The 21,922-nt window shown below is 40.8% G+C and overlaps 2 protein-coding genes across 6 annotated transcripts in view; one reads left to right on the top strand and one right to left on the bottom strand.

Annotated features, from left to right (window-relative positions):
- Positions 1 to 5,872, bottom strand: part of LOC123773619 (putative ferric-chelate reductase 1 homolog) — a 75,536-nt gene extending 69,664 nt beyond the window's left edge. For all 3 annotated transcript variants that reach the window (XM_045767413.2, XM_045767411.2, XM_045767410.2), the window contains exons 1-2: positions 5,658 to 5,872; positions 867 to 1,195 (exon numbers count right to left, since the gene is read on the bottom strand). In XM_045767413.2, the coding sequence (XP_045623369.1) occupies positions 867 to 1,195; positions 5,658 to 5,667 (339 nt within the window). In that variant the 5' untranslated portion in view covers positions 5,668 to 5,872. The remainder of the gene's footprint in view (positions 1 to 866; positions 1,196 to 5,657) is intronic.
- Positions 5,873 to 10,602: 4,730 nt separating this feature from the next.
- LOC123773617 (protein phosphatase 1H) overlaps positions 10,603 to 21,922 on the top strand; it is a 41,438-nt gene continuing 30,118 nt past the window's right edge. Inside the window, exons 1-5 of one of the 3 annotated variants that reach the window (XM_045767407.2) lie at positions 10,608 to 10,739; positions 14,466 to 14,889; positions 19,789 to 19,931; positions 20,189 to 20,723; positions 21,123 to 21,272. In XM_045767407.2, coding sequence (XP_045623363.1) covers positions 14,731 to 14,889; positions 19,789 to 19,931; positions 20,189 to 20,723; positions 21,123 to 21,272 — 987 coding nt within the window. In that variant the 5' untranslated portion in view covers positions 10,608 to 10,739; positions 14,466 to 14,730. Of the gene's footprint in view, positions 10,740 to 11,061; positions 11,582 to 14,465; positions 14,890 to 19,788; positions 19,932 to 20,188; positions 20,724 to 21,122; positions 21,273 to 21,922 lie in introns of those variants that run through there. The other 2 variants (XM_045767408.2, XM_069312399.1) reach the window with 2 other exon arrangements.

The raw sequence follows: 21,922 nt of genomic DNA on the forward strand, positions 1-21,922 counted from the left end.
GCCAATTACAATTTTTTTTTATTATGCACCCCATACCCATCCCGTGGGCGGTGGTGGAAAGGGTTATATGGAAAGGCCATATTTATTCAATTCCCAGAAAATAGAATGCACATCTTGACCACAGACGAAAAATTAACAAGCAAGCAGAAAAACAAGTATGGCCACGAGAGGTTAAGCAAGTAATCAACTGTCCTTGTCAACAATGTTAAAAACAAAAAATTATGTTGAGAAGCGCACACAAACTTAATGGTCTGCAGAGGCCTGAAGTGAGCATTTAACGGGGGCCAAAATAGCAAATTACTTATGTTACCATACTATAAAATAACTTCCCTTTAGCTTCAATATGGTCAAGTTGTGATCCAAACACTATAGCCATAGAGTATGCTTAAAGGTACATGTTCATCCAATTTGTCATAGATCATTACTTGACTGCATCGAGGTTACTTCAGCATTATCTTCCACCCTGCTCATCTCCTCACCCCTGGCCAATCCCATTCCACCCCCACACGGAAACCACTGGGTAGCCTCAGCATGATCGGCTTCACTTGTCACTGGTTGATACCTGGTTGATACCTGGTTGATGGGGTTCTGAGAGTTCTTCTACTCCCCAAGCCCGGCCCGAGGCCAGGCTTGACTTGTGAGAGTTAGGTCCACCAGGCTGTTGCTTGGAGCGGCCCGCAGGCCCACATACCCACCACAGCCTGGTTGGTCCGGCACTCCTTGGAGGAATAAATCTAGTTTCCTCTTGAAAATGTCCACGGTTGTTCCGGCAATATTTCTTATGCTTGGTGATGCGACGTAAAACACTGACAATAAACTAGGCTCAACTTTTATTTTATACAGAAAGCTAAGAAAGAGGTACTCACGTTCATGCCGTTGTCGCAGTTTAGGTACTTGTGGTCGGTAGTGAAAAACGTGCCAGTCACTTTCTGAGTGTCTGACGCCCGCGCTTGTATTATGAAGCCCTTGAAGACAGTGTTCCCGGCCACCTGCAACGTCACCAGCATCCTCTCTCCACCTTGCACCTGCACCGACCCTGGCGTTATGGTGTAAGGCGGGGGGCTGTTCTGAGGGCCGACGCCATGCTTAGGTATTCTGGTAGCGCAGGCAGTGTCGGGCGCGCCTTGGGAGAACGCCCATGCGCTGCCACAGAAGCATGCCCATATCACCAGTGCGGTCGCCATTACTCCCGCACCTATCATTGAAGAAAACATTAATTACATTTCGGTAACAATTATAGTGTTTATTTTAAAGAAGAAATTGCTGCCATCGAGTTGCATGGCTTAATAGCGAAAACAAAATCAGTTTTATTAACAATTTTTCACCAAGAAAATAGCACAAATACAGACTTTCTCTGGCGTTAATTAAAATATTTGTGATGCTTAATACATTTGACAGACACAGTAAAAAAAACACTTGTAATAAAAACATTGTGGGTCATAACTGCATGTTGTTGATCACTGCATATATTGTAGGTTAGGTTCAGTTAACGTGGGTTTTCAAAAATTATGGAACCTTTCATATGAAGAGATGAAAGCGCTTTATTTATATTCTGTAGAAAGGCGAAACGCGTGACTTGCTGTTCAGTTTTAGTATGGGCAAAATGTTTATTTAAGGCATTTTGGGATTTTGGCATTTATGGCTTCAGCGAGTAGGCGGTTCCATGGGTCTGGAACCCTCTGGGTGAAAAATCTTTTTTTCGGTCCTACTTGAGAGGACACTCTCCAACACTATCTGTGATTGCCCTGTTATTAGTGACTTCATACCAAATGGTATGAGGTACTTTGAGCTCTGTAGGTACTTCATACACTCATTCTTGTGCTGTACCCAGATTTTGCTAGTGTAGGCTAATAGATCAGCCTTACATTTCTCGTTCTCTCCTGATTCCATGTATGACTGGCCGTCCTGTGAGATGAGCTTGTAGCTGGTTTTTGATCTACACTGTGTGGTCCTTCATACAGAATAGGGAAGCAGCACATGTATACCTAATCATGTTAAAAAATACATTGTTTGAGAGTAATCTTGTAGACTCTGGTAAGAAAAATTATTATAAAATGTTACATGATTCAGTGTTTACCTCTTGTGAAAATCTTGAAGTTGTTTAGTCATAGTTTGTTTTTTGTATTGAGGCTGGTATTTTCTTCCCATGATTCCATGTATGACTAACCATCCTGTGAGATGGGAGTACAGTATTAGATGAACTTATAGCTAGTTTTTTATCTACACTGTGTAATCTTTCATATAGAATATGGTAGCAGCACATTGCTGTGTATACCTAAGATTCTTAATAAAACAAATCAGTAATAAATGTTTTAATTATAGTGTGTATAACTACCAGTATTATCCTTATTAAATCCTGTTAACCATGGATTATTAAGATCTCTTGTTGATATGTAATAGTCATTTCTTTTGCATCATTCATTACGTCTCAATTTTTTACTTCTTTGGATATACAGTACAGTACAAATGATACTTTAAACAACCCATAAATATTTGTTGCATTATATTTTTTATTTAAATAACTGGATCAATATTTTTACAGCTGACAGGATTTGTTTTACTCACAGGTGCATTATCTGTTAAAAAATTTGATTTATTGTTACATGCAATGCTGCTACATAGGCTTCCTGGCTTGGTGCCTTTTGATAATTACTTTTTGTTACACAGCCAAATTGTGTAACAGGAACAGGTCTTGGACCCTTACTTCCCCCCCCCCCCACCTTTTTTTAACAGGCCATAATAGTCCATATAGTCATAATTATAGGTTTAAGTATTCAGAGAAGTTTTTACCCTTCTTACCTAACATCATTTGTGCAGGATATTTTTCTTTTTATTTTGAAATTAAAAATGGAAGAGATATGAACCAAACAAATTAAAATTGGGTATGTATAGCTAAAGTACACCCCCTAGCTCTACTTATGACTAGGTGGAACAGGGGCATTTGGTGATAGAAATACTCCCACCAGCCTGGAATCACCACCTCTCATATTTCATGTTCACCAGTGTCTATATACTTAATAACTACTGGTATAATATCTTGCTATTATAAAACTAATTCTAATATCATAAGAGACATTTACTACAAGTTTCAAGCAGAGAATGTATATATATATATAGTTAACACGAAGGACTCCTCGAGACTCGCCAGCTAAATTGTTTGTTTATAACCGCGTTGCGTTCCTGCCCGAAACGCTAGGCGTACTAGTGGCTTTACAAGATTGTATTTACTATATTATGTATCCTCACAATCCCACTGTACCTTCTTGTATATATATAAATAAATAAATAAGAAAATCGATCCTCCGTGTTGTGTAGTAGAGAAAAATTTAGTTATATCCAGTTTACGTAAAGCTGCGAGTGATTCTGAGCGCCCTTAGTGTACTTACAAAGATTTTCCTTCCTAAATGCCTACCTGAATACCGACGTAGCCGCTACGAAGATGCTAAGAAAAACATTCTTGAGTACGTACGTAACTGCTTCGTGAATCTGGACCCTGTATTACCAATTACTGATACTCTAATGCGGAACATCCTTAGCCCATTTGCATAGGCCTAACTACTCAGTTTGAGTGGTTTAGATAGGAATGGTAGTGGTCTAACCCCTCAAGCTCCCAGGTCCCCCACCCCAGCCAGTGGTCTAACCCCCCCCACCCCCGCCAGTGGTCTAACCAACCACCCCCACCAGTGGTCTAACCAACCACCCCCACCAGTGGTCTAACCAACCCACCACCCCCACCAGTGGTCTAACCAACCAACCCCCACCCACGCGAGTGGTCTAACCAACCCCCCCACCCCCGCCAGTGGTCTAACCAACCCCCCCACCCCCGCCAGTGGTCTAACCAACCCCCACCCCCGCCAGTGGTCTAACCAAAACGCCAGTGGTCTAACCAACCCCCACCCCGCCAGTGGTCTAACCAACCCCCACCCCGCCAGTGGTCTAACCAACCCCCCACCCCCGCCAGTGGTCTAACCCCCACCCCCGCCAGTGGTCTAACCCCCACCCCCACCCCCGCCAGTGGTCTAACCAACCCCCCCCCCACCCCCGCCAGTGATCTAACACCCCCCCCCACCCCCGCCAGTGGTCTAACCCCCACCCTCACCCCCGCCAGTGGTCTAACCCCCACCCCCGCCAGTGGTCTAACCCCCCCCACCCCCGCCAGTGGTCTAACCCCCCCCCCACCCCAGCCAGTGGTCTAACCCCCCCCCCCCACCCCAGCCAGTGGTCTAACCCCCCCCCCACCCCAGCCAGTGGTCTAACCCCCCCCCCACCCCAGCCAGTGGTCTAACCCCCCCCCACCCCAGCCAGTGGTCTAACACCCCCCCCACCCCAGCCAGTGGTCTAACACCCCCCCCCCCCCACCCCAGCCAGTGGTCTAACACCCCCCCCCCACCCCAGCCAGTGGTCTAACACCCCCCCCCCCACCCCAGCCAGTGGTCTAACCCCCCCCCACCCAGTGGTCTAACCCCCCCACCCCAGCCAGTGGTCTAACCCCCCACCCCAGCCAGTGGTCTAACCCCCCACCCCAGCCAGTGGTCTAACCCCCCACCCCAGCCAGTGGTCTAACCCCCCCACCCCAGCCAGTGGTCTAACCCCCCACCACCACCCCAGCCAGTGGTCTAACCCCCCCACCACCACTCCAGCCAGTGGTCTAACCCCCCACCCTATACCAGTTCTTGCCAGTTTCTGCTAGCCTTTATATTTTCCTCAACTGGTGTTCGCAGATCAATTTTAATCACTATTTCACTGTTCTAATTCCCTTGTGGCGGCGGTGTTGGTGGCGGGTAACACCAGATTATGGTGGTGCATGGAGCAGTGTGGCCAGACGTGGTGGTACATGGAGCAGTGTGGCCAGACGTGGTGGTACATGGAGCAGTGTGGCCAGCCGTGGTGGTGCATGGAGCAGTGTGGCCAGACGTGGTGATGCATGGAGCAGTGTGGCCAGACGTGGTGGTACATGGAGCAGTGTGGCCAGCCGTGGTGGTGCATGGAGCAGTGTGGCCAGACGTGGTGATGCATGGAGCAGTGTGGCCAGACGTGGTGCTGCATGGAGCAGTGTGGCCAGACGTGGTGCTGCATGGAGCAGTGTGGCCAGACGTGGTGCTGCATGGAGCAGTGTGGCCAGACGTGGTGCTGCATGGAGCAGTGTGGCCAGACGTGGTGCTGCATGGAGCAGTGTGGCCAGCCGTGGTGGTGCATGGAGCAGTGTGGCCAGACGTGGTGATGCATGGAGCAGTGTGGCCAGACGTGGTGCTGCATGGAGCAGTGTGGCCAGACGTGGTGCTGCATGGAGCAGTGTGGCCAGACGTGGTGCTGCATGGAGCAGTGTGGCCAGACGTGGTGCTGCATGGAGCAGTGTGGCCAGACGTGGTGCTGCATGGAGCAGTGTGGCCAGACGTGCCGCTCCCCACCACAACACCCACTCCCAATGTTGCAATTATTTATATACTACAATATTAGAATAACGAAATATTCAACTAGCGAGAAAACTATGAACTACTGGGAAGGCCACAGCGGTGGTTATTAACCACACGGGAACTACGACCTGCAGGCTTTAGTGTTCATAAGCTTCTTCAACGTTTAAATGGTTTAAACTTCACACTATAAATATAGAAACGCCGAATATAAAGACAAGAAATGTGTGTACCAGTTCCACTTACCTGGAACCATCTTGAAGGGTTTTATGGGTAGGCCTCTGGCGAGTATTTACACCAAATTCTTATAGGATATCACGTAGTGCACCAACTATCTATAACGTCAATTTCAGGTATTTACAAGTTAATAAAGTAGGAAAAGCTAGGAAGCCAGGAGTGGCCACACACGCACGCACACTCACGTCGAGGGTGGAAAGTGAACTGTTGTAACCTCGGGAGTGTGCCCGCGCCGCCACTCATTCCCATTCACCCAACGTTATGCTTCTTCTGGGGCCTCACTAGTCTTACGCTTCTTCAAGGGGGCTTACTGGTGTTAAGTTTCTTCTTCAGCCTCAGCTGTTAGGCTCCTTCAAGTAATCACCTAGTTACTTGTGCTTATGAGGTGTTGAGCTGTGGCTCTTTGGTCTACAGCCTCATCTGTTAGGCTCCTTCAAGTAATCACCTAGTTAGTTGTGCTTATGAGGTGTTGAGCTTTGGCTCTTTGGTCTACAGCCTCATCTGTTAGGCTCCTTCAAGTAATCACCTAGTTACTTGTGCTTATGAGGTGTTGAGCTGTGGCTCTTTGGTCTACAGCCTCATCTGTTAGGCTCCTTCAAGTAATCACCTAGTTAGTTGTGCTTATGAGGTGTTGAGCTTTGGCTCTTTGGTCTACAGCCTCATCTGTTAGGCTCCTTCAAGTAATCACCTAGTTACTTGTGCTTATGAGGTGTTGAGCTTTGGCTCTTTGGTCTACAGCCTCATCTGTTAGGCTCCTTCAAGTAATCACCTAGTTACTTGTGCTTATGGGGTGTTGAGCTGTGGCTCTTTGGTCACGCCTCTCAAATGTCAATCTACTTGTGTACTGATTCCTGAGGCTATTGGACTTTATTATATCTACATTTGAAACTGTATGTAGTGCCCGAAACGCCATGTGAGTGTTAGTGGCTTTGCATGAATGTAAAAAGACGAATGTTATGTAATCTCACCAACCCATTGAACCTTCCTGCAAATACAAATTATTGTTATATTATTATTATTATAATCTGCCTCCACCACATGAATGCATCACTTCCTAATGCATTCCATTTGTTAACTACCCTGACACTGAAAAATTCTCTCTAATGTCTCTTTGGCTCATTTGGGTACTAAAATTCCACCTTTGTCCCCCTTGTTCGTATATCAGCCGTGCTAAATAATTTGCCTTGATCTACCATGTCAGTTCATCTGAGAATTTTCTAAATGGTAATCATGTCTCCTCCTGACTCTTTTGTATTCCAGTGACGTGAGGTTTGATTCGAGTAGCTTTTCCTCGTAACTCATACTTCTCAGTTCCGGGACTAGTTTGGTGGCATACCTCTTAACTTTCTCTAACTTCTTCTTGTGTTTGACTCTAAATATAAGGACTCCACTCTGGAGCTGCAATACTTCAGGAAAGACCTGACACATAGGGTACACAAGGTTCTGAATGATTCTTTACACAAGTTTCTAAAGGCAGTTCTTATGTTTGCCAGCTTCGTATATGACATTAATAATTTTAATGTTGGCCTGAAGAAGACAGCTTGGTTCGGCATGAAACCAACCCCCTGATCTTTCGATTTACATGATTCTTGAAGGATTTCATGTCCAATAGGGACATGAAATCCGTATCCGGCCTTCTGCTCCCTACACTATTTTAATTACTTTACCCTTAAGGTCTTGTAGCAATTTGTCGGACCATTTCTTCAGTTCCTCCAGGTCATCTTGTAGTCCCTTGCTATTTTTTGTCTTAATCCTTCACATAATGTAACATCATCAGCAAACATTGAGAGGAACTAGTCTATACCCTCTGGAAGATCATTTACATGTACTGTATTAAAAATGGTGTCAAACCCCGGTGTTAAGCAGCTTCCAGGCCCAGCACCCGGTGTTAAGTATCTTCCAGGCCCAGCACCCGGTGTTAAGCATCTTCCAGGGCCCAGCACCCGGTGTTAAGCATCTTCCAGGGCCCAGCACCCGGTGTTAAGTATCTTCCAGGGCCCAGCACCCGGTGTTAAGCATCTTCCAGGGCCCAGCACCCGGTGTTAAGCATCTTCCAGGGCCCAGCACCCGGTGTTAAGTATCTTCCAGGGCCCCGCACCCGGTGTTAAGCATCTTCCAGTGCCTCCCACCCAGTGTTAAGCATCTTCCAGTGCCTCCCACCCAGTGTTATGCTCCTTCCAGTGCCTCCCACCCAGTGTTATGCTCCTTCCACCCAGTGTTATGCCCAGTCTAGAGCCTCAAGCTTTTTTCTGTTAATTATCTGGAATTACAAATGACATGCTTTGCAAGGAAACAATCCATGTCGTTCGGAAGTAGTAACACTACCAAGAATATTAAGCCTTAGTAGAAGGAAAGAACATTAATGTTTATGATATGTTGTCGGGGACAGGAAGCTCGTTAGGCATATCAAGTTCAAGTATGTTTATTGAGACAAGAAAGAAATACATCTCAAAGGGATAGAGTAGCTTAGGCTATTTCTACCCCCCTCTACTTCAAGTCCCTCATGGGGCACACAAATTCAGTGAGTACAAATAGACAAATAACATTACAAGAATCCCATTTAACATTGCAAGTTAATATATTAAGCACAGCATATAATTGTTACACTCTTGGGGCAAAATTCTTGTAGCTCCTAAGTATACCATTATCACACATAATTACACACATAATCACAAGGACATAATCACATATCACATAATCACATAATCACACATACCATTATCACACATCCAAACAATTTGATGTGGTACACTACTTATTTCCATATTTCTATAGTTATCAATAAGTTGACACTAATACATAATGTTCTAAGGTGTGGGCGTGCGGCATACTACATAATTTACACTCCTTATCTTTTTCACTGACATCAACACCGTATTGCCAGATATATTTGTATCCTAATCTTAATCTCATGTAAATTGAATCCTTCCAAGTAGACTTTCCTTTATTATAGGTGAAGGACGAATTTGTATTTATTATTGAATAATTCTTAAATGTGTTACTACTGTCCACCATTGCCATTCTCTTTATCATTTCTTCACCCTCCTGAATCACCTTGATTCTTGTTTTTATTTGTTTCAAGGTTAACTGACATACAACATCAACAAGAGTTTTTTTCAGTGGCTCTTTTCGCTATATCATCAACTACCTCATTCAACAGTATTCCCACATGTGAAGGGATCCACATGAATCTTACTTTATACCCAGTTTTTTCTAATTTCTTAACATTCTCTCTACACTCTATCACAATACGTATTCTGGTATACTGGGCGTCTGCTATTTAAAGACTCAAACGCTCCTCTGCTGTCAATAAAGAAGCAAGCATTTTTACCACATTTGACTACTTCCTGTAATCCTGCTAATACACCTTGGAGTTCAGCCTGCGTTGAAGAGACATTGTCAGTTAAGCGGCGTCCAATAACAGTATCTACAGTGCCGATGTCAGTGTACTCCCTGATCAAGACTCCACATCCTGCCTTCCCATCCCTAGCGACTGACCCATCACAATATACATGTAGAGTTTTTTCTGTAGGCAGTTTTCTAATTATACAATCATATGTTGCCCTCAGCTCTCCTATTTCATACATACTTTTTTCTTTTGCAAGGGAGTAATTACTACATCTACATTACAATCCTCCCATGGTGATGTGAATTTTCTCTTGGGCACAGCAATACACTCTGTAATAACATCATACTTTATAACATTAGAACATAAGGTATTCATATATACTCTCTTCTTCATCATACATTGTTCATTACTTCCCACCTTTTGAACCGAGAGGATTAATTCATTAGCTCCCCCACCTCTCATTAATCTAATGGCAGAGGCTACATTTATCTCTACAATTCTATCCCCAATACTCTGCAGATTCAACTCCATCCTCATTATCTCAATCGTAGCATTTCTTGGGCATCCTAAGATAACTCTCATGGCTTCATTTTGGACTCCTCTTCTCCGAATGGACTCTTCATCAATGAAGAGTCCATTCGGAAACTCATTTTTATCAAGGGCTAAGTAAATTATATCACTACTTGCTCCATCTATAAATCCAACATTATTTTTGTAACTCATCTTCTATGTATGTACTTTTGCCTGAATAATCATTTGAATTTGAATTTGTCAAAATTATATCAAGCAGACTAATAATTGCATCGTTAGTACTCTTCTGGGAGCGGAAGCCAAACTGATAAGGATTTAGTATGTTGAATTTTACGAGGTAGGAGTAGAGCTGTTTATAAATATTTTTTTCAAATATTATTGATAATATAGGTAGATTTGATATTGATTTGTATTTGTTTGTTTGCCGTATGGCCTTTTTTTATGAAGGGTGGTTTTACAAGAATGTAAGAACTCTTGTATATATAAAAAAATAATAGAGGCCTATGACCCTGGGAAGAAATGAGTAGGTAGCGGGGGAGTGGGGAAGATCTTTTACTTTTTTCATGCTATATAACTTATCATTTTTATAAATTTTGCAAGTATTTACCTACATATAAGTTTCTTAGATTAAGGACCTGCCCGAAACGCTGCGCGTACTAGTGGCTTTACAAGAATGTAATTACTCAGATTCAGATTCAGATGTTTATTCAGGTAAGGTATATACATACAAGTGATGTTACATTAATGGATTGATATATAGATAGAGCTAGTACATACAATGCCTAAAGCCACTATTACGCAATGCGTTTCGGGCAAAACGAATGCTATGTATCCTCACAATCCCTATGTACCTTCTTGTATATATAAATAAATAAATATATATTATAACTTTGTATGTGTAATGCCATTTTCAAATAAAGTTAGATAAATATACACACATAGCAAAAGAATAGGGGTGGTAGGAGAAGAAAATATCAAAGTGTTCAGTGAAGATCCACAAGGTCTTCTCTGAGTACTCTTTATTTTCTTCTCCGAGGCTATGGGTCCCTACACTTGCACCAGAGGTGGTACCCCTTCCAAATAAATAAATAAATGGAAGAGTGTGGAAAAGAGTGGCGTGGTGGGGGATGACAGGCACCAGTACACATTACATGGGGCCGCCTCCCACCAGCACACCGCTGCTGCTCCATCACAATCCCCACTTACAATTGGTAATTGTACTTCCTGTGTACCAGACGCCATGTAAAGACAAAGGCAACTTTAAAGTAATGTTAAAATTGAATTTAGATAAACGTATACGATGTGCATGAAGCAAATATTGATGCAGTAGACTGATGAGTGTATCTCTGGTTATTATCCAGTAGTGTTGATTTACGAGGGCTCATGGAGAGATATTTCACATACTAGTGTAACATAACATGTCGGCATGGAAGTAGATACTGTGTGAGTTAGGTGGTATTGAGTGTGGAAATTGTGAAGTGTTTGTTGTGGTAACCCACAGTTGTCACGTCACTGTTCCTGCCGTTACTCCTTGTCTCGCCCTTGGGCCTGGTCTAGCCTGCTGCTTGTCACTGGCCTGGTCTAGCCTGCTGCTTGTCACTGGCCTGGTCTAGCCTGCTGCTTGTCACTGGCCTGGTCTAGCCTGCTGCTTGTCACTGGCCTGGTCTAGCCTGCTGCTTGTCACTGGTCTGGTCTAGCCTGCTGCTTGTCACTGGCCTGATCTAGCCTGCTGCTTCTCACTGGCCTGGTCTAGCCTGCTGCTTGTCACTGGCCTGGTCTAGCCTCCTGCTTGTCACTGGCCTGGTCTAGCCTGCTGCTTGTCACTGGCCTGGTCTAGCCTGCTGCTTGTCACTGGCCTGGTCTAGCCTGCTGCTTGTCACTGGCCTGGTCTAGCCTGCTGCTTGTCACTGGCCTGGTCTAGCCTACACGACCACATGGCCGTATACACCTCTGCTAGCCTACGAGGCTAGCCTAGGCTAGCGTCCTACCTTGCGTAAACTTAGCCTTACCAAACATTACCTTAATCTTGCCAAAACTGACTTGTCTACAAAAGGTATGTAGTAATTGCAGTATTTGTAATGATAAATCTTCTGATATATGTATAGTGATATGGGAAAATTTGCCTTTACTTTAAAATATGCCCCATGATGATGGGTGGGAGAGGTACACATTGTTAATAGCAGTCCCCGTGGTGTATTGGTTAAGACACTCGCCTGGCATTTCACGAGCGGTTTGTCCGGGGTTCATATCCTGGCCGGGGAGGATTTACTGGACGTCAATCCTTAACTGTATCCTTTGTTTACCCAACAGTAAAATGGGTACCTGGTTGTTAAACGATTTGGCGGGTCGTATTCCGGGGAACATAGGATCAAGGACTTGTCCGAAACGCTACGCGTGCTAGTGGCTGTACAAGAATGTAAGAACTCTTGTATATATAAATAAATAAATAGTGTGCCAGTACTGCAGTGCCTCGTCGGGCTTTATACTGTGTTAGTGTTCCTTCAGTCTCTATATGACATATTCATAATTCTTCAATAAAGATTATTTTGGTTCTCATTTTATGCTACACTATAAGATACAGTACTGTATATTATTTTATCTATTAATAGTTATATAACACAAAAGCTTTATACCTACCTACTGCTAGGTGAACAGAGGCATTAGGTGAAAAGAAATGTATCCAATCATTTCTGTCCCGCCAAAACCCGGAATTCTCGATTGTGTGTCAAGAATGAATCTGACTACTACCGAGACCTTCATTTATTACTCCTCCATGATAAGGTATTTACTGTCAGAATAATGCGGCTAGCTATAAAGAGCTAGTTGGAAGTAATAATAATATTTATGGAGATACAGTAAACGTATTACAATGACGTAATGCTTAAATGAAGGTGAATGCAAGGCCAATTAATGTTTGTGTATTATAGACCAAATTTTTAGATGTAATTTTTAGATTTGACACTGTCAACCACCCAAACCTTCTTCTTAAATTACAACATTATGGAGTCAGAGGTCACTCCCTGCAATACCTTAAGTCTTACCTTACTGACAGGCTCCAGTATGTTTCTGTGAATAATTCAATTTCTCCCACCCTACCCATCAACATTGGTGTTCCCCAGGGCAGCATACTTGGCCCTTTCCTCTTTCTCATCTACATTAATGATCTTCCAAATGCCTCCCAACATCTCAAACCAATTCTATTTGCTGACGACACGACCTTCATTTACTCCAGTCCTGACCCCCTTGCTCTGAATGTCACAGTGAATACTGAGCTAAATAAAGTCCATCACTGGCTAACTGCCAACACACTCACCCTCAATATTGACAAAACTTTCTATATTTTGTTTGGCAATAAATTCTCAAATCAAATAAATCTGAGGATAAACAATACCCAAATTTGTAACAAAGTACTGTAGATGGCAAATTCCTTGGCGTTCTCATTGACCGCAAGATGAATTTCCAGGGACACATACTAAATATATCAAAACAAGTTTCAAAAACTGTTGGCATTCTTTCTAAGATCGATATTATGTATTATCATCTTGCCCTGTCCTGGTGACACTCTATTACTCTCTCATCTATCCTTATCTCAACTATGGTATTTGTGCTTGGGGTTCTACTACCCAAAAATCATTTACGTCCTCTAATTACTCGACACAAAGCTGCTATTAGGAAAATATCTAACTCTGGCCCCAGACATCACCAGTGGCCCCGGCCCCGGTAAGCTTACCTGGCCCCGGTAAGCTTACTCAAATCTCTGAGTATTTTAGATATTAAGTCACTGCACATCCTCTCATGTGTATTATATATATATAAAACGCTGAACTGTAATGTCAGTCCTGACATTACAGTTCAGTCTCGACATTACAACCTTCTAGGAAGCTTAAAAGCTTCCTAGAAGGTAGTAACAGAACCCATGAGCACCACACCAGAAACAAATATCTATTTGATATTCCAAGAGTACGACTTAATCAAACTAGAAATGCTTTACAAATCAAGGGACCCAGAATGTGGAATGACCTTCCCAATCATGTTAAAGATTGTACCTCTCCCAACCAGTTTAAGATAAAAATTAAGTACTACCTAATTAACTCCATGTAACCTACTTCACCCTCAAAATGTCAACCCATGTCTATTATTTTAAACAATGCTATTTGTTGACCAAATTGTATTTTTGCTATTTTTTCTGCCATGTTCCCCCCTTTTTTTTATTAATTTTTTTATTTTCTCAACACAATTTATAGTTTAATATCAATTAGTATTAAGTTTTAGTCTTAGTGTTTTTCCTGCCCGAAATGCTTTGGGTAATAGTAGCTTTAGGCATTGTATGTACTAGCTCTATCTATAAATCCATCAACGTTTTGTATTTCGCCTTGTATGTATGTACGTTACCTGAATAAATATTTGTATTTGTATTAACCTACATCTTTTCTCAGGGTACTGTATGCAATGTTCTGAATTGTACCTTGAGAAAGGATGTAGGTTACATTAAAAAATTTAGTTTTTAGTACACTTTAACATAAACTGGGTCTTCCATTCACCTTCAATAATATTTATGAGAGTGTAGATACATATGATACCATATATCAGGGATAGCCAAACTTGCTGACTTGAAGAGCCACAAATGATAAAGCTCAGATGCAGACAATTTATTTATTTATATATTATTTATATATTTACTTATTTATTTATATATATATATACGAGTTCTTATATTCTTGTACAGCCACAAGCATGCATAGCTTTTTGGGCAAGTCCTTAATTATTTTATTTCAAGTTCTTTTATTTCAAACACCTACACACAAATTTGTTGATAGTAGTTATGAAATGTAATTGTATGGATTTTAATGTTTTATGTACAGTGTAATACCTGTACAGAAAATATTCTGTAACTTTGTAATAATAATAATCTAAGTTCATCTATTTTTGCATTACAGATATTTCATGGAAAGGCTAAAACGGAAATGACCACACATGTAATTTAGATGCTACAATTTGTTTGATTGTATCCATAACTGTTATATTCATGGTGCTGTGGTTAGTAAATTCCCAGTAAGCCTATTTATTCTATCCTCTTCATGTTAAAGTCAAGATATGTCTTATAAATGAGAGGTGAGCCCATGTTGAATAGTTTGAGAAGATACAAATTCTGGTGCTCATTCACCCATTGGTATTAACATCAAGCCTGGCTAAAAGGAACTCATGTTGAATCGATTCAAGACTGCCCTTTATAATGTGGTTGGGAGCTTTGATCCAGGTGATGGCACCCTTGGGGGTCTGGGGCCTGGAGTAACTAATACCCTACCATCGGCTGCTGGGGTTGTGAGGACTGGAGTTTCTAATAACACCATAAAAGAAAAGGTGAGCTTCATACTTTTTCTTTGTCTCTTCAGTATTCGCTAGGGGTATACAGTACTGCCCTTGTGCCTATCTTGGCAGTTTTTCATTATGTACAGACAGGCATGGGCATCTGTAGTGTAAGGACACGAGCTTGTAAAGCATTCTCTAGAGTACATATTAATGAAACCTATCCTTATTTCTTCACTTACCATATAGGTAAGTTACTTTAAAACAGGGAAGTAGAACCAATATGCATATATAAATACTTCCAACACGAGAGTAACTACCTGGGGCCGGAACCATATTTTTGAATTGGCAGGACTCTACAAACAATCAAGAATGCATGCATTACATTTATTAAGACAGGAAATGGGACAATACACTACCTGCAATTATAGCCTGCAACACGCCCAGGCGCAAGAAATAATAAAAAAAAAATATTTCGTCTTATAAAAGTGTTCATTTGTGTTCGTTGATCACAGGAAAAATAATAAAAAAAATCATAGGTGGCATATTTTGGCAGCAATAAGGTGGGGAAGTCTGGCAAAAAAGAGGAGTTGACAGAGTAAGCGTCGAAGGTGGGTCAGCTTCGCCAGAGCTGTCAGGCGGGAGTTGCCACAAAGATGATATTACCTAATTATTTCAATCTCTCTGATTTATTTTTTCTTATTTTTTTGCAGTAATATGCAATAGTGTGTAGTGTGATATATTTATATAATGAAATGTGTGAACCATCACTATACTCAAAATTATGGTGAGCATGTTAGTGATTCAATTATTATGTTCATAAAACAATAAAGAATAGTTTTGCTGTTATTACACTAATAAACATGTTATATATAAGTATCTACATTTGTGTTCGCCATAGCGAATCACTAATCTGATATGATGATTCTTGACAGGTGGCCACACAGAGTCAGCAGACAATGCTATCTCCCTCCCTCTCCTCAGCATTACTCCTCCCATCATACAGCACAGTACTAATTATCATAACAGTCCTACTATTATCAGAATCCTGATCATTTTTATCACAGTCAGGGGGGTCTTCTCTAATACTATCATCACTAAAAAATACCAGTTACATATACTGTATTTTTGACATTTTTAGGCAATGCTGTGGTCACAAGCTGAACAGCAATGCTGTTAGTTCATTTTACGTGCATCAGATTTGGTTGCTTAGTCAGTACTGATGCTCTCACACCCGGGAATGATGCCCACGATTTTTTTTTAAATGGTGTCTGTTTACAAGAGCCCTGAGGAAGCTGATATGAACCCCTTGTAGCCGCGGGACTTCTTGTGTGGTACTCCAACACGCCAATAGCTGTGGTGCGCAATTCCATGACAGTTACCACAGCTATTGATGTGTTGTGCAGTTTAACAGTTAATGACAGTATTCCAGTCACAGATATATAATGGAGGTCAATAACCTCACAGAGTGAGATGTGCTTCTCATGAACACACACCACACAACCTGTGTGTGTCAAGTCTCTGTCCTCTCTGTCCTTGTGGGATGCAGCGATGCTAATCTCATGAAAAGCGTGGGGAAAACTTTACACTCGGAAGCATACACATTTACTAATACTCAACTTAACATACTCTCAAACATTTACAAATTCAAGCTCAAGAAGACACAATGTAGGACTGAGAACAGGAGATGCTCATTCGCCCACAGGGTTATTAACCCATGGAACCGCCTACCCCCCGAAGCCGTAACTGCCAAAACTGTGCTGAGTTAAAATATACCTAAAAAAGATAATAAAGGAAATGGGGAGACCTTTGACAAGCCGCTGGCTTGCTGTCCTCGTCGAGGCCCTTATGGTTAGTGGCCTTCGGGTAAATCAGGTGAATTAAACATAAAAAATAACACAAATAAAACAAACTAGTACTGTATTTTAAATAAGAGAAACATTTACATTAATACACACAGAAATCACAATTGCGTGATGCATCAAATGAACAAATCCACAAGGGCAAAACAAATCCACAATATTGTTATTTACATTAATAACAAAAGCTAAAGTTTATATACCAGTCATTACAGTAGCCTATGACTGTGTTCATAATTTTCTTCAATACAGGTATTAGAAAGATTATTCTTGACTGGTAACCACAAGTTATTATAAATTGGTGTTAGGGTGAAAAGTTTGTAGAAGGGAATTGTTTTGATAGTATTGTACCAGTACTGGATAAACAAAGCTAGTTTCGTTGACCAGACCACACACTAGAAATTGAAGGGACGACGACGTTTCGGTCCGTCCTGGACCAGGAGAATGGTCCAGGACGGACCGAAACGTCGTCGTCCCTTCAATTTCTAGTGTGTGGTCTGGTCAACATACTTCAGCCACGTTATTGTGACTCATCGCCTGCAAAAGCTAGTTTCTATTGTACAATGTTCAGATTCCTCATTAAATTGTTAGTTATAGCTATTTTCAATGCCTTAATTTTTGTTCATTAATAAAATATTGAAAATATAAAATATTTAAATTATAATATATTTTAAATATATAATTTTAAATATAAAATACTAAAAACATAAAGTAATGCAAGTTCAAGTCCCTTTATTGCCCTAAAATTATTTTCTCATACAATAGATAAAACTAAATTTACAAAGCATGAAAGGTTTAAAAGCTAAGCAACACGGGGGTTAAAAACTTAAGTAGATTTGTTACACAAAATCTTCCTGTTCGAAAACCATACTGTCTGTCTGTCTGTGTTATTATGTCATTACTCTCCAGGTGTGCAACCCATTTGGCTTTAACCTATTTTTTCTAGTATTTTGACTACCATGCTTGTTAATGATGTGGGGTTTATAGTTTAGAGGTTCTTCTCAGCTACCATTTTTATAGATTGCGACTATGTTGGCCTTTGTCCATATATCTGCTAAGATTCCTATGCTAAAGGATGTATGGAATATTAATATGAGTAGAATGCTCAGCTCAGTTGCACATTCCCGCAGCACCCAAGGTGAAACTCTATAAGGTGCACCTGTTTTATTTCTTCCTAGCCCCTTGAGTAAGTTTTCCACTTCATCTTGAGATACCTCTATGTATTCTATGGTGTGTTCTAGAACTGACAGTCTGACTCTGAAATCCTCATTTTGTACAAACACACTTTGGAACTGTTCATTTAGCGTGTCACAAATTTCTTTTTCATTCTCAGTAGTTCTGTTCCCTCTTCTCAATATCTGGATTTTATCTTTTACATGCAGCTTGCTTTTAACGAGTCCAACCACTTTGACTGGACAATAGAGCGATGGTCTTGCTTCATGCATGTCAGCGTTCAATCCTCGACCGTCCAAGAGGTTGGATGGTCGGTCATTCCTTACCCCTGTTCCTTACAAATCCTTATCCTGACCCCTTCTAAGTGCTATATATTCGTAATGGCTTGGCACTTTCCCCTGATAATTCCCTTTCTTTGCTTTTATAGCTTGCTTTTTATCTCCTTTCCTGAATTTATAGAAAAGGCCTTGATCTGTTTTAACATTTGTCCGCTATCCCTTTCTCAAAGTTCCTTTCTCTCTCCTCACTGCTGTGTATTTGCTTCTTGCTTGCTTGTAGGGCTGAATTGTTTGAGGGTTAAGCCTCTTCCTATATTGAACCCATTTTCTTGTCTTTTCCTCTCTGGCCTCACAATTTGTAGAATCAATCCTATTTTCTGGTCCTGCATCTCTGTTTTGGTATGAATGTTTATGTACCTTCATCATATATTTCACAAAATTTGGCCAAAATCTCATTTATTTCCTTGCCTAGCAACAATTCTGTCCAGTTAATTTCATTAAAATTTTTTCAAAGTTCCCCATAGAAGGATGAAGGATGAGCAGTACCGAGGTTAATGAAGATTAGTTCCAGCTCGAGAGAAGTGAAAATATAAAAATGGAAACCACATATAAAAAGCAGTCAAATCACACTAAATAACGAAACAGCAATATTAATGATTAGGGAGTAATCATGTTGGAAGACCTCGCGTATAAAGAACACAATAAAGTAGCTGTCACAGTTGTAAGAAAAATGACAGATTGGATAACAATCTAACATTGATTGAATAACAATCAAGACAACGAGAACCTTTCAAACAAGGGATGCCATACCAATAATGATATTTTTCAAGACACCATTGCTATCTAAGGTGGAATATTGTTGTACAATAACAGCCCCATTCAAAGCTGGAGAAATTGCTTACCTGGAGAATGTTCAACGATCCTTTGCTGCTTGAATCCATTTTATAAAACATCTAAATTATTGGGAAAAATTAAAATGTTTTCATCTGTATTCTCTAGTGCGCATGTGAGAGATGCATCATAATTTACACATGGAAAATATTAGAGGGGACTGGTTCCAAATCTGCAAATGGAAATAATATCACATGAGACTAGGATGCATGGCAGGATGTGCAAAATAACCTCGGTGAACAGCAAAGGTGCATTAGGTACACTGAGAGAGAACTGTTTCAACATAAAAAATCCAGGACTTTTCAACATTCACCCTCTACACATAAAGGGCATAACTGGCCAGTCTCTCATGGTGTTCAAGAGAGAAATCAATAAACACTTCCAAAGGATACCTGATCAACCAAGCTGTGATTCATACATCAGGCTGCAAGCAGCCGTGTCAAACAGCATAGTTGACCAGACGACCAACTAGAAGACCTGGTCAGAGACCTTGCTGTGGAGATGTTAATCCTCGGAATCATCACAAGATACGTAATATTGTCCTGGTAGGTCAGTGGCTCAAGGAAATATCTTAGGGACCAGTTCAGAAAGTTAGCCGGTTCTCTATGCCCATCACCTTATTTTTTTAATTTTAGTACAGTATTTCCATGTCTGTGTGGTACATTCTTTCCTTACATCCTGTCCTCCGAAGTTTTAATCTTTATGCTAACTGTAAGGCCTGATAGTTTTTATTATGTATTGCCTGTTTTCAGAGCCTACGATTTCCATACACACGACCCCACTTCTTGCAGCTTGGCTCTGAAGATGAGGTGCAAGTGACTGCTGATCATTCCATCAGACCAATTATTTGTCCTCGTGACATATCCAGGTTACCATGGAAAAGTGGATATGCTGAGTGAGTACTGATATTTCTAACCTGTGGAAGATAAAATTCCATTACTGTACTTAAAGTCAGGATTATAAATTTAGATTTTATTATTGGGGCATAGTTATGAGTATGTACTGTACATAGTGTGTACTGTATACCCAAATCATATACGTTGATCTGTGAGTATATTATAATTTTAGCCAATACTGTATATAGATACTGTACTATTAATAAATTTAAAGATCATATTGATACAGTATTTAGATTATTTGCTATATTTTCAGAACTATCAATGCAGGAAAGTCGAAACGAAATGAGGACCAAGCCATTGTGCATGTTGGTCTTCTTACACGTCCTATTAGGACAGGAGTACTCAATTCCAAGACATCTGCAGCCTTTAAAGAGAAAAAGTCTAATGACAAATCCGAGTTGGTAATAAATGGTTATGGAAGTGCAGAACAGTTACACACAGAAGTACAGGAACATACTGTTGTGTTATCACCTCAGGTATCAGCTCTGTCTGCTAGTCCTGCTACAGAATTAAAAGAAGATTATAACCATTCCACTAGCAGCTTGAAAAATGATAGTAGTAGCAAGGGACCTGCTAGAATTGTCCTTGAACAAAGTAATACAATTCATCATCCATTAGAAGATAAACCTAGTCAGTCATCCAAGTTATCATCGAGTCAACCGTCCACAGTGAAGCAGCCTTTAGCTTCATCAGTATCCCTTCCTTATTACCTCTTTGGTGTGTTTGATGGGCATGCAGGCTGGGGAGCAGCTGTGGCAGCAGCAAATCAACTTCATCACATTATACATGTAAGTTGTAACTTTTATTGCTCATAGGAGCTCGGTCCCTATATTTTCATTCATTCATAGTCTTTTTTTTTTTCTGATGGTTGCATGGATAGTACTACAAATATTACAGGCTTTCCTGGACAGCATTATAAAAGTACAGCAGATTGCTGATGTAATGTGGGGATGTGAATTGGTGTAAGATAAATAGGACTTAGATTGAAATTATTTAAGTTCATTGTAATACTGTACTGTATTAGATTAAAAAGGATGCTGAAAATCAAGGAGAGAATATTGGTAGTATATGTATGAAGTTTTCCCCATAAACTATCCATTTGTGTATGAATTGTATTGATGGAGAGGCTTATGAATAACTGTAGCTATTAAGCAATGTGCTATGTACTAACTACACAATTTAAACAGGAAAAATTGTGTGATGTGATCGATATTCTCATCCATGACCCATATGAAGACACCAGTTCCAAGATACAGGCGCCTTTATGGGCCCCTGAGAAAGAAGTAACTGTGGAAACTGCAGTAATAGGAGCTCTAGAAAATGCCTTTTGGCAAATGGTAAGTAAATTTAATATTACATACTATATTGTATCTGTAGATGAAGTCAATCGAATTGAGAATGGTCCAGGACGGACCGAAACGTCATTGTCCCTTCAACTTCTAGTGTGTGGTCTGGTCGACATACTTCAGCCACGTTATTGTGACTCATCGCCTGCACGAGGTTGTGTAATGTAATTATTAAAATTGCAAATGAAGATTACTGGTTTAGGTTTGTGTGTGTACAATTTCCTAAGTGTAGCTCCTGGGTGTAGCTGAGGATGAGAGCTATGCTCGTGGTATCCTGTCTAACCAATAATCTTTGTCATGTGACACTTTAAATCTACTAAGGGTTTTGGTATCCACTACCTACTACTTAACTTATTCCAACCTTTGATAACTGTTCACAATTCAATTTCTTTCTTTATTATGCATCCCATACCAATCCTGTGGGCGGTAGTGGAAAGGGTTACAGAGGCACAAAATGGTTACAGAGGCATATGATGTCCAAAATGAATTAGTGAGACAAATGTGTTCCAATGATCCTATTCAAATCACCCTTTAATTGATCTAATTGATCAATTAAAGGGGAATTTGAGTAGGATCATTGGAACACATTTGTCTCACTAATTCATTGTAAATATTTACTATCTTATGCTATTATTATCCAT

The sequence above is a fragment of the Procambarus clarkii genome, chromosome 72 (genome assembly GCF_040958095.1).
Source record: "Procambarus clarkii isolate CNS0578487 chromosome 72, FALCON_Pclarkii_2.0, whole genome shotgun sequence".
NCBI lineage: Eukaryota > Metazoa > Arthropoda > Malacostraca > Decapoda > Cambaridae > Procambarus > Procambarus clarkii.